General features: G+C 28.4%; 1 protein-coding gene and 1 long non-coding RNA gene across 2 annotated transcripts; both read left to right on the top strand.

Moving 5' to 3' along the window:
• The first annotated feature begins 7522 nt into the window (after window positions 1–7522).
• On the top strand, window positions 7523–8039 carry LOC126264884 (uncharacterized). The gene is made up of 3 exons (XR_007547481.1): window positions 7523–7614; window positions 7700–7763; window positions 7818–8039. It is a non-coding gene; the product is annotated as an uncharacterized LOC126264884 (long non-coding RNA).
• Window positions 8040–9533: 1494 nt separating this feature from the next.
• LOC126264883 (uncharacterized) lies at window positions 9534–12228 on the top strand. The gene is made up of 4 exons (XM_049964551.1): window positions 9534–9562; window positions 9616–9692; window positions 10858–10962; window positions 11861–12228. The coding sequence occupies exons 1-4, from the start codon at window positions 9558–9560 to the stop codon at window positions 12157–12159; spliced, it is 486 nt and encodes a 161-aa protein (XP_049820508.1). The 5' UTR covers window positions 9534–9557; the 3' UTR covers window positions 12160–12228.
• The last annotated feature ends 1012 nt before the right edge of the window (window positions 12229–13240 follow it).

Raw genomic sequence — 13240 nt, 5'->3', positions numbered from 1 at the left:
CAATAAATTTTGCTCAAAAACACACTTAAGACTTTATTGCTTCCATTAAAATGGACTTATCTAATTGTATTAGAATTTTCTTCGCGTTAACAATGTGAAAAGTTCACAGTGAAATTCGTCCACAAACAATACCATGAAAATTTACGTGAGTGGCAAATTAATAGCAAAATCATAAATTCAGAAAAAAAAAAACTAAATGCATACTTGTTGATGCAATCGGATAAACGTGTATATTTCTATTGTGTGCTAATTCGAAAATTGGGTTAGAAAACAAATGCAGATTATTTTTTGTGTTTGATATACGTCTGTGTACTTATTCGAGTTCATTTAACTTCATGTCACTATAAAGCGTTATTCTTGAATATTTTGAGAAAAATATATGAATTTTTAACTGAGGATTAAATTATATGTTATCATGTTTCATCACTTTTGTTGATCATAATTACTTTATGAAAATAAGTTTTTCAAATTAGTGACTGCAATACTTGATAAACGTTAAATTATATGAAAAATAACTGAACTAAGTGAATTAATCACACAACATCAGGCTACTATGTAAATTTGATTTTTTATTGTCCACTGTTATTTAACTTTTCATGATATAAGTCCCAACAAATTAAATTTTAAAATTATTTACAAAGTTTGAATAAAATTTTTTCTAAATTGATTGGTCATATTAACTTTTATTTGTCAAAAGACAAATAAAATAAAAATTAATTAATAATTTGAATTTCATTAGAAAGCATTACAAAGCGAAAACAAATAGCATGTAATTATTAACAATTAAAATAAATAGATACATTTGCTTTTATAATATCTTGAAAAGCATTACGTTGTTTAAAAACACTCGCATTACTAATTGTAATAAATTTCTATGTTTCTGAATTGAATGAATGAATAATTTTAAATAAGTGATATTTAAACATTTTTTTATATTTAGCCTATTAGATTTTATAATGTGATAAAGCACTTAATTGCAAATATTTACAGCTAAAAATTAAAGTTGATTCTCCATAAACAAAACAATAAAACATTTCGCCCATATGTACTTTACCATTAAGTGAAAGTTATTAAAAATATTCATCCCATTTTATGATGTTATTTGGGTACCTTACAGAATTTTCAATTTATGTCCAATCATAAAGATGTACAAACAAGGAAAATATTATTTACCAATGCCAATGAAAATTCGTCAATTAAATAGCAAAAGAATCTATTTCCAGTGACATAAACCGTGATGCAATTGTTCACGCAAAACTAGAAAACTTCCAGCATTTGGGATTATGATTAGTCTTGGAGTCGCGCACAAATTTTTATATAACACGTCCTTATTATCATCGGAACTGTAACGGCACATGTCATTAGATGCGCGTAGAAAGTGATTCTGTTTTTAAATTATGCATTCCGAAATCCATCACGCAATTGCGTGAGCATTTTTCAATTTAGTCCTGGTGCAACGGTGGAAAGTCCGGCGTGCACTATCACTTTTTAACTGGATTAGAAAATGAGCGAAATTATGCATATGGAAAAAGTCATCTAATGAGAACGAGAGCAGGAAACAATCTTGCATGATGGTTATAGCTCAATGGTAGTTTGAGGAAGGCGTTTAGTTACATGTAATCCGATGATTTAGTATGCAATTACGGGAATGTGCCGAGATGATATCTGTGTTTAAGTAATTTGTTTGCTTTGTCGATTTTATATGGATTTGCCTTTTTGAAATTTCTTTTAATGTATTTACACCAACGGTTTAATTTCTTTGGCACCACTAATAAAAGCGTTGGTAGATTTTAACGACATAATCCGCACCATTACTTGAATTAATTGCCCGATAAACATCCACAAACGATCAAAGTACAATCTTTACGGATTGTCAGTGTCAGTTAAAAAGCTGCTTTTTCTCTTTGGCTAATCGATACCGCCGTATCGAAATGTCACGATACACAAAACGATAAGAAAGCTGGATTGATGAAGAAGCGTAAATAATTACATCGGTTGAAATTATAATACATTTGCATTTAGCAAAGTGCTAATCTTGACGATAACATTGTTTGTGATTAATGATAGTGTGCGACTGTACCGTTTTGCGATTGCTGCAATTATGATTTTTGGTTGTGGAAGTCAAGGCATGAATATTTATTTACGGACACTCAATTATTTCATTAATTTTATGTTAGATCCAAGATAACAACTTTAATACTTTATAAACACTTTGTTTAGCTTTATCTTGATGTTCATTAAAAATAGTGTTTTGTAATATTTTTAATGCCATTTAAAACATTAAAAAAACAAAATAAAAACATATGATGTTAATGAACCAATAATAACATATTCGAAACATCAGTTATAACAACGTAAACCATAACACAAATTTTGCGTGGATCCAATCGAATAAAAAAAAGAATAAAAAAATATCTACTGTTACGTCGAAATTCCTGCATAATTAAAAATTTCGTATTATATTTACTGTTTCGGTTTTTATTTTCCGTTCGTTGATTCATTATGCATTATAAACTTTCTTGTTATAAGTCACTAATCCGTTAATTAAAATGTTTTACTTTCGTTGGAATTAATTATATCAACGGTAAGTAAACAGTTTTCAATATAATTGTTTTAATTTTTGTTACGAACGTTCTTTTCTTTTCTACAAAATTTATTTTATAGTTATTTCCACTCAGTTAACAGCTTTAATTTAATTTTTGTGACATATTTACGCTTGAAATTGGGCGATTTAATTAAAATTGTATTCAATTGTTCTTTTTATTTTAACTTTCTTCAATTGTGTCCTTTTTTAAATAATTTCGTTCACAAACATTGATTTTTATATTAATTTGATTAAAAAATGTTTAATTGGGCGTTGCTAATTAATTAAAATAACTAATATTTTACGTTAATTTTTTTCCTACAAAACCTAAATGTAAAATAATATAAATAAAATAAAATAATGAAAATCAAATCAAATATTAATTGTTTATATTTAAATTAAGTTTACAATATACAGTAGTAGTCAAAAGTATAATAACAATAATTTTAAGAAATTGTTAATCTCGGTTTATTGAAAATTCCTTTACCGCTTTAAAATAACGTAATAGAATTAAAATTTAGAAAGTTATCAATATGTTTTTCATGTGTATTTCAATTTTATTTGCGTTTATATTTTTGGTGGATGACTAAAAAAATGAAATAATCTTTAAGTTTAAAAAAAATTAATTCAGTTTTCGTTAAACGTTTGTGTAAAGATGGTTAAAAACAAATATATTTCAGAAGACTTGAAAAAATGAATCGTTTATTTTCAAAAATTTCAAGCAGGGCAATGTAAAAACACGTATAAAAATCCTCGAAAATCAAATTCAAATGTTTGGGGATATGGTACTGGTACGAATTTTCAAACATTAAATAAATAAAATAATTATGTCCACCACTGTATGTTAAAATTTATTTTTTTTAAATGGTACGTAATAAAAATATTAATTAACTCAGTTAATTTTTAAATACCTTCTAGATAGATATTTAAATTAATTTTAATTAAACATGTGTCTAATAATGAATTGATAAAAATATTATTATTTAATATTTTAAATCGTAAATAGACATAGTAAAATATATTATTAATAATCAGATTAATCAATAATATTATAATTCTTTGTTTTTATTTAATAATGAAATTAACTGACTAATTACCTAATGTCAATATACGAATTAAACGCCAACAAATCAATAAAATTAATTTATTACTTTCTTCTCCATTTATAAACATATACAGTTTCCGTTAATAACCGGTATTACTATTTATAATATAGACCATTACACTTTTATCTGTGATTAGCCATATGGTTAGCCAAAACAGTAGACCTATGATACACCATAACTCCACCTGAAAGTTCACTTTCTCTGTTCAAAGAAATAATTAAATAGCACAAAAAATGTAAAAAAATTTCATTTAATTTAGCAGTTGATATAAAATAATTGCTAAATTGCACCTTTCCTCCAAAAAGTAACCTTGAATCAAACATTTAAAATTTTCAAAATAATAAAGAGAAGTTTATAGCACAATATATATTAAAAAAATATTTAACTTCAAATAACATAAAATTAAAAACTCTCCTGTAAAACTGTTAAGACAGATTTATTGATTATGTTACCATTAGTTAATGCACAAATGATTCCATGGGCATTTTTGCATTGCAATAATAGCGCCTGTTACAAGTTGAAAGTACATTTTTATCGTCATTTTTACATAATAAAATTCCAAGAATATTCATTAATTCGATTTTGTATAGCAAATCAAACCGTCTATAATTCATCCCTTTCATTTTTACTAATTTTATTTCACAACACAATTCACAAGAGCAAAAAGACTTGAACAAATCGTACTTATCGAATTTTTGTTCAATCCAATCAGATTTGCGACACTTCGGTATTAAGTTCACAAGAGTGATCGAACTTGATTCGTCCATTCGATATGAATTGATTTAGTAAAAGTCCGGTGTGGTTTTAAAATGGCACTTTCGCCATTTCGTCGAGACAAATACGATGCATTCACACCGCCTCGTTAGCGGTATGGACAATTAACTCGACCGCAACTATTATGTTTTTACGTGTTTTAAAAAATATAATGTGTTATGGTGTTACTTCATATAATTACACGACGATAATTCAGTTAGTTAATTGTGTAATTTTTGTATTCGTTTAGACTAATTTGAGATTTTAAGTGTAAACCGAAAGGTGTAAAAATATTGCGATGTAATTTGTATAATAAATAAACATAATGGGAAGTGAATGTTTCTGTATTATCTAAATGCATCGTAAATTCTCACCAGGTTAAGAGTTTGTAATGCAAATTATCGATTTAATGTGAGAAAGATGCATTTTATTATTATTACTTTACTTTATCGTGTGTATATAACAAAGCAACAACTGCAACGATTCTCATAAATCTTCTATTAAATAAAATATACAAATGAATACTGTAAGACGATAAGGAACATATTTATTTAAGTTAATTACAAATCAAGAAAGTTGAAGAGACAGTAAAATCATAAAAACATCAAAATCTACAAAATGCTTACATTCTAATTTTAATCTAACATATATTATTATGAAATATGCCAACTACTTTTTATAAAGTTAAAAACTAAATTAAAAGACGGTTTTCGGCTACAAAAAGAACCGTATAACATTCCAAGAACTATATTAAATTAGCATTTAGCTAAATAAAGAATTAATTCAACTTTCACTTTTTCTATTAAAAAAGATTTTCAAACTACGAACAGACCAGATAATAATTATAAAATATTGTATAAAACGGTAGCACATACCAAAACACTTTCTATAACTTTTTTATAAGCACACTTGATGATTTATGGGAAAGAAAACTGTGGCTTCGTCATGAAATGTTTATTTGGATTCTTTATAGGTAAAAGTGATAATGGTTTTATGCGACAACTTTTTATATGTGAATGTGAGAATGGACGATAATAATACCAAGTTGGTTTACTTTGGATTAATAAATAACTGAATTATTGTCCAGAAAACGAGGTTTGTGGTGTACTTATCGGATATTTAATAACAATTAACATAAATAATTTTATCACTTTCATAGTAACATTATCTTCCTCGAAATATGAGAAAACTGACAAATATTGCTTTTATGACTAACATAAAAATGGTTATTTGCAGGAAGTTTTTAGTACATGTATTACTTTTTAAGATCAATACTAAATGTATTATTAATTTACATTAATTGTTTTACACTCACAAGTTTAACTCGAATTTATAAATTTGACCATCTATTTTTGGTAAGACACTAATTCCCTTTTTAATGACCAATTTGATTCAACTGTAAAAATATCAGTGGCAGCTAGTACTACTTTCGACATAATGTTAATATTAAATAATACATTTTTTATGCTTTTATTTTTTATTATAGAATATGGTTCAATATTTAAAGATAGAAAGGTAACAGAGAATTAAACAGGCAATAACAAGTTTACATTAAATTTCACTGAACATTTTTTGTACATGTTCTCCAGAGGCACTTAAAGTGTGCCCCTTCGCACAAATTCGTTTTATAAGTAAATCCTGAATAGATTTTTTAGTTTCAACATTCGTACATGCGATTTAAGGTCGGGCTATTGTTTTGAGTGGTAAGGAAGTTGAGGCGTGCCTCTAGCCAATGAAATAACTCCAAATACTGACACAAGATTCTTGAACATTGCCAATTTTCAGTTTCAAAAACTATATGATCGTGTGTGTGTTAGTTATGAAAATGTTTTTAATATTGCACTTCTGTTTTATTACAATATGGCGTCAAGTAGTAATAATACGAAAAAAATTATAAACATAAGAAATGCTGTTGATTTGGTAAATTTTTTTTAAACGAATGTATATTTCCTCTTTGAATTACTTAAACAAAATATTTGTTGTTAAATATTTAAACCGTCGAATTCCTAATTTGAATTCTCTAATAAATACCAGACAAAAACCGTGGAATTAATTTAACATGGTACGATAAATTTGATTGGGTAACAGGAAATACAGTAGAAGGAAATACAGTACAGAAGGTTTTTATGATTTAAAAATGTATGTTGTGGACTAAATTTACATAACAAAAAATTTACTGAACATTCGAATAGTTAGAATTGAATGTTAACTATGCGTAAATATAATTTATATATATTTTTCTACTCTATATATAATGTACCTCTTTATTCCTTAAACCTTACGAGCCGCCACTGCTTTTTTGGTGAATTATTTGTTTTAACTGTAAAAGAAGAAAATTTGTAACATTGGTTACTGGTTACTGGTGCTGCCATCTATGATTGAGAGGTAAATATAACTTAATAGTTAAGTTTTGTTATTTTCTCCCTCCTTCATTCAATACTTCCTATGAGTTTCACTAGATGTCACGAATGTTTTCAAAAGTAAAATCTACAAATTATTTATTATATGTTAAAATAAATATATAATTATTTATTAATTTTATTGATCTACTAAGATTTAAGAGCTCTAATTATTAGAAATGTGATGCTCTTTTAAACAATTTCAAAACGACTTTCACATAATTTATATCTCCGACAAATTCCACAGACGTGCTTAAGACAATCCCAGACAGATACGTTTTGTGTGACTCTAATCCCTAAAACGCAAAACGGTATCATATGTCTATCCCATAAACAGCACTGTAGGTGTAGTATAACTATCTGATGCAGACGGAATAATAATACAGACGAAGCAGACGACAATAATCTAATTTAATTGCATTATAGCATCCTTTCGAGTAATGATGTACTACGAGTGTACTACTTGATTTTTTTCGGTCGGGGGACTCATTAAAAGGGCGATTATCTTATTAGGGTTTTAAATTGTTTAAATGGGCGCGTTTTGTTGCTTAATGCAACAAAATGATTCTTTGTTATGGTTATAATGCTTATAAACAAATGAATGATCTTGGAAATCGAAACGTCAAACAAATTTGTATTTGTATTGACGATCAGTTAATGTTAATAACATTCATAAAACAGGTAAATATGTTTCGTTAATTCTCTTTTTTTTAACTTTTAAAAATACACGTAAATGCAGCAGCCCAAATGAAAAGGAATTTGTAATATACGAGTAAGTTCAGAAATATTTCTTTTTTTAAACAACGCTTTTTTATTACTTTTACTTTCACGAGTTTTCATTAACAACAGTCTTGTAGAAGCACGAGTGTAAATTCAGAAAGAATTAAAGTAAGAGGTTAAAGGAAATCCAATAATGAAATTGTAAGTATACTTTAAGTGATTTAAGATATTTTTCCAATCACTACTTTTTTTAAGGAATCGTAAGATTTTACTTTGTACTTTGTCCATAATGTTTAAACTGTTTATTGATTGGAAGATTTTAACAGAGCAAAAGAAGATTTAAGTATGAAATTTTTATCCATCAACTGAACACAATTGGAACATTTGGGCTGTTGAAAATATAAATGAAAAGCACAGCAAAACTACTAAAAATAAATGAGAATTTTATATAAATTTTTACATGTAAATATTATATTTGCGTTGCTTGAAAGTATATTAGTTATCCATTTGGTTGCAAACTATTCGAAATTGATATTAAATCTAATAATATAATTTAATCACGTGAATCAAAATGTGATATCTGTCATGAACACAATCTTGAATTGTTTATAACACTATACTAAATTTCTATGAATTATATAAATTATTAATGTTTTTTTTTATTTTGAACGCCGGGCACATAATCTCGACAGAATTAATTTTATGTTCCCTCCTTTACAAGAAGATTAATCCTCAAATTTGTATTTATATTGACGATCGTTTAATGCTAGTAATATTCACAATTTAATAGATATATATGCTTTATTAATCACCTTTTATGAAATTGTAAGTTCTAAATCAATTTTTCTTAATCAACGGATTTTTATTACTTTTAATTTTATCTATTTAAAAATAGTTATGTAGAAGCACTAGTATAAATTGAGAAACAATTCAAGTAAGACGTTGAAGGAATCCAATAATGAAATTGTAAGTGATTTAAAATATTTTTCCAATCACAACCTTTTTTAAGGAATTTACGTTGTCTATAATTCTTAAACTATTCTTTGTTTGGAAGATATTAAGGTTACAAAAGAAAATGTATAGTTGAAGTTTAGAGTGAAATTTTATCCATCAACTGAACAGAAGTGGAACATTTGGGCTGTTGAAAATATAAATAAATGACACAGCAAAATATATTAAAAATAAACGAGAATTAAATATAAAATTTATATATGAAATGTACTTTGCTTGAAAGCATATAAATTATCCAAATGCTTGATCAAATGATTAATTTAATATCTGAACAAATAAACATAATATAAATTAAATTGGAGAAAACTCTTCGAAATTGAAATTAAAATAACTAATTTTTAAAATTGCCACCTGCCATGTACATATAAATCTTGAATTATTTCTAACATTGTCCCAGTTTTCTGAAACATATATAATATTAATTGCACGATTTCAATCTTCCCCAACAGATAATATTAAATAAAACATAGGGAACCATAAATATAAATATAAATTTAACGCTTTTTATTTCGAATCCCGGACACAAACTCGACAGAATTTATATTATGTTTCCTTCTTTACCAGATTAATCTTCAGACAATTAAATAAAAACGTAGCAAAAGAAAGTGAAAAGCTGTTAACGTTAACATCATCCAGTGACAGGGGAGCAAATCCTCCCTCACTAAGTAATAAAAAAAATATTTTAAATTTTTTATTTCGTATTAATTACAATGGTTTTTGTCTAATTTTATTTTGTTAATTACTATCACTCTCCACGTTTAAAAAACAAGAACATTGCCTGCGAAAATAGCATTCTCGCTAAAAAGAAAACTGTTCAACACTGCTCTGTCCGGGAGCGAAAGTTTTTATATCATCCGGACGGTGTAACAGCGGAATGCACTCCAGAACGGTGATAATTGTTATTCTTATGCGTCTGCACTAGTAAACATGAGCCGTTTGCAGCCATTTAGCCGTCGGCATTCAATCAACTCTAACGTTAGAAAAATGAGGTACGCTTTGACGTGCGAAGTTGATCATGTTCACTTGAAATTTGCAGTTGTAGCTTTTTGCAGGCCGGGGCCCTTTTTGTTTTGACGGTCGTCTGTTTCGTCGGCGCCAAACACATTGTGTCTTCAAGAGGTGAGACGTAGTCTTTTTTGTTTTTATTTAGAGCCAGAATGACTTTAAGGGATTAAATGAAGAAGCTATGATAAAATTGTTGTGACACTTAAATGCAGTTAAGACATTTTAAACGCATGCTGTTAAAGTTAAAATTTGAATGGGTATATGTAGACAATTTCCTAAAAGTTAATATTAGTGTGGTTTTTTATACAGTTTTGGTGTATATTTAGGTATTTTCAGATTAGTGAATTTTTAACTAATAACTGACATTTTTTATAAAAATAACTAGCCCATTTATGAAATCTTTAAAATGAAGTGATTCGTTTAAATTCAGTGAAAACTGTAAAATTTAATTATAACCCCAAAAATGATCCAAACTAAACACAAACATTATTCAATTTAATCAAATCAATCGCCTACAATGATGAGCATAAATATGGTATAACAGCTTATTGAAATATATTAAAAATATGAGCTGTTCTATTTGAATTCTCTATACCTAAAATGTTGTTTTTCTGTTATTGTTGTGTCTAGTTTGGAACAGGTCAGTCTAATTTTATTATTTAAAAAATTTAACTATATAATTCGAATGTTTATTCCAATCTTATCATTAACTGATATTAAAGCCAACCTGGAGGAACTGGGACTTTGTTAGTAATAGAGAGTTCGTTTGACCCCAGACCTACAAGAAAAACCTTGGTTTCCACTAAAAATGTGACCAATTTTGACTTATTAGGGTTAAATTCACTGTACCACAGATCTATGATAGTGAACAGTTTTAGTGAGCCTAAATTCAATTTAAAAAAAATATGGTTTTGTTTATGTTATACATTCTACAGGGACATCCCAAGGATTAACCCTATAGAAAAACATGGGAGATCCCATTTATAAGTAAATTCGATAATAAAAATTTTACAAATTTAAACTTATTACAGCAATAGAAGAAGCTTGAAAGAATATAGACTTGTCACATATTCGGAAAGATGGGCCAAAATTATAAAACAAAAGGGATATTTATACATTTTGATATATTTATGTTCAATTCAATTCAGAAAAATATATGTTACACATTAAAAATTAAGTATATACTAGTTTTTATAATACTGTATAAAACAACAATAGTAAATTAATATTATTTTAACTTTTTATAATAATGACCACTACAGAATATATTATTTTTTAGGTTTATCTGATGTCGGAAATATTTATCAGTATCTGCCTCAAGAGCTAGATATAAAACAGGAATCGTACCTTGGATCAGTTCCAAAAGGAGAATTCGGTGTAGATGGTATATGTGTCTTAATACATTTTAATCAGGTCTATTTACTTGAAAATATTAAGCTAAATTATAAATATGCATGTACATTTTAAATTGGTGCTCCATTTTTATAAATAATATAAATTGGTATTTTGAAATTTGCCCTCTGAAAATATATACACACCATTTGAAGTTTTTACATTATATGCATATTTAAATGTTGCTAGATATTAGAAATAAGTAAAAGTAAATATTATGAATATAAGTTGTATGAAAATTTTATATGTTTTCGAACAACAAGAGGTTTAATTATTGATCAGGCTTATTCAAACTTTGGCAATAAACGTTTACCATTTGTGAAGGCCACGTATTCATTGTTGAAAATAATTGATTTCTTGTGCAACTAAATTATGCCAATATTCATAAATCATAATTTATATTTTGTAGCATTAAACTGTCAAGTTTCACGTTTGTATTAATTTTAGTTTGTAACTTCCATGTAACGTATTAAAGATCTTCTAACATTTAACTTTTAAAATTTGTTAAAGGCGTATCTGCAAAACTTTGTCTTTTACATGAAATTAAATAACAATCTTAACTTATTATTAATAATAATCTGATAATTCTAGAATGAAATTTACTTTACAACTAAAACTGTGACAAATTGATTTTCATTATTAATTACACTAAAAGTTAAGGATTCTATTGAAGTTTTATAAACACTAAGCACTTGTTAATAGACTTTCAAGCAAGATTTATGCGAAATAGCTGTTGATTTAGTACGATATATATAAACAAAAGATGTAGTAATTAATGTGTGCAATGATTATTACATCCAAACTAATCCATTCATTCCGGTGCTCTCGTAGCAATTTGAGCACAATCCGATGCAGAATGAACAGACTGTCCTGAATGCGAAATGTTTCAGATAATCTCTGGCAAAACGACGGCCTGAGAGATGCACACCATCAGACAGTCATTGAACTAAATCCATTAATCGCGGCATTGCTTCTTGGCACAAGTTTGGGTCTGCCGCAGAAATCATACACTTCGAATCATCCGGGAGTTGTGCCGATAAATCCCTACGTCGCACTTATACTCTCCAACTACGGACGGTACGTGCCGATTCCAAGATTAGCACGTGGCGTCTACGGCTATACAGCTACCAATGGTTATTTGAATAATCTGCCTGTTGGGGCCTCCTACAAAGTTTACGAGGATAAGTAATGATCATTCATTACGACCATTGTAATTACACGTCGACTAATTAACTGCCGACTATTACAAGTTTTAACAATAAAAGTAAGTATTCGTTTGAGGTGCGTTTTTGTTCATCATACCTTAACAAAATTAAAAATAAGACTGATGTGACAATCTCAACGTTAACATTCACAGTACAAGACTTAAATTTTAATTAAATGTTTATGCATGAATTTTCTGGAACGCCACAAATGATTTAAAAAAAGTTTTCCCTCTTGGCATTTAATTACAACAATTCTTCAAAGTAAGAGTAACTGGATCCGTTTTCCAGCGAATCCGCGTCGAGTTTATTAGACGTACTGAAATGCAAAACTAGTCCATAAATTTTCACTAACATTGAAAGCCCCTTTGTGTTCCGTGCTCGGAAAACAAACAAAACAGTTCTTGATTCGCCACGTCACTCTGCCCACCGACTTTAATTGAAGTGTTGGTTAAAATACGTTGATGCGATAAACTCACGTAGCCAGCGGCCCCATGACGGATATGGAAGTAAGTCGGCAAATTGATCACAAAAGCGGCAGGCGACATTCCAAATGATGAACTTCCTTCGACCTCGCTCGGCCTGCGGACTTATGTAACCCGCACTTTGTGTGTGTGCTGCTGACTCCGTTGCGGGGTCAAGTGCTGTGCACTTGACGAGACGCTGCTCTTCGTATCGGTTTTTGTTTATTTTATTGTGTCGACGGTGAAGTTTTTAAGTTCAAGAGGGCTTGTTACTCCCATCTCATGCACTGTGCATCACTGTTTTGTACGAAAGGGCTTAAATGTAGCTAGTATCACTTGTGCTCAAAGTGTCCACCAGATAACCATTTCCAATAACGATTTAAACTTTATTGAAACAATTATAAATTTTCCAACAATTAACAGCACGATTTATTATCTATAAAACTTTCTTAATCACCGGTGTCCTGTACTAATACCAATAAACCCAAGTTTATAGTATGTTTACATATAAAATTGATTAACCAGTTTAACTTACGATAACAATCTTGATCGTCGATGTTCCAATATTGGCTGGGCCTTCAAACGCTTTGGGTATGCGAGGACC

Source organism: Aethina tumida, chromosome 3 (genome assembly GCF_024364675.1).
Source record: "Aethina tumida isolate Nest 87 chromosome 3, icAetTumi1.1, whole genome shotgun sequence".
Taxonomy (NCBI): Eukaryota; Metazoa; Arthropoda; class Insecta; order Coleoptera; family Nitidulidae; genus Aethina; species Aethina tumida.
This window is presented reverse-complemented; position numbering and strand designations above follow the sequence as displayed.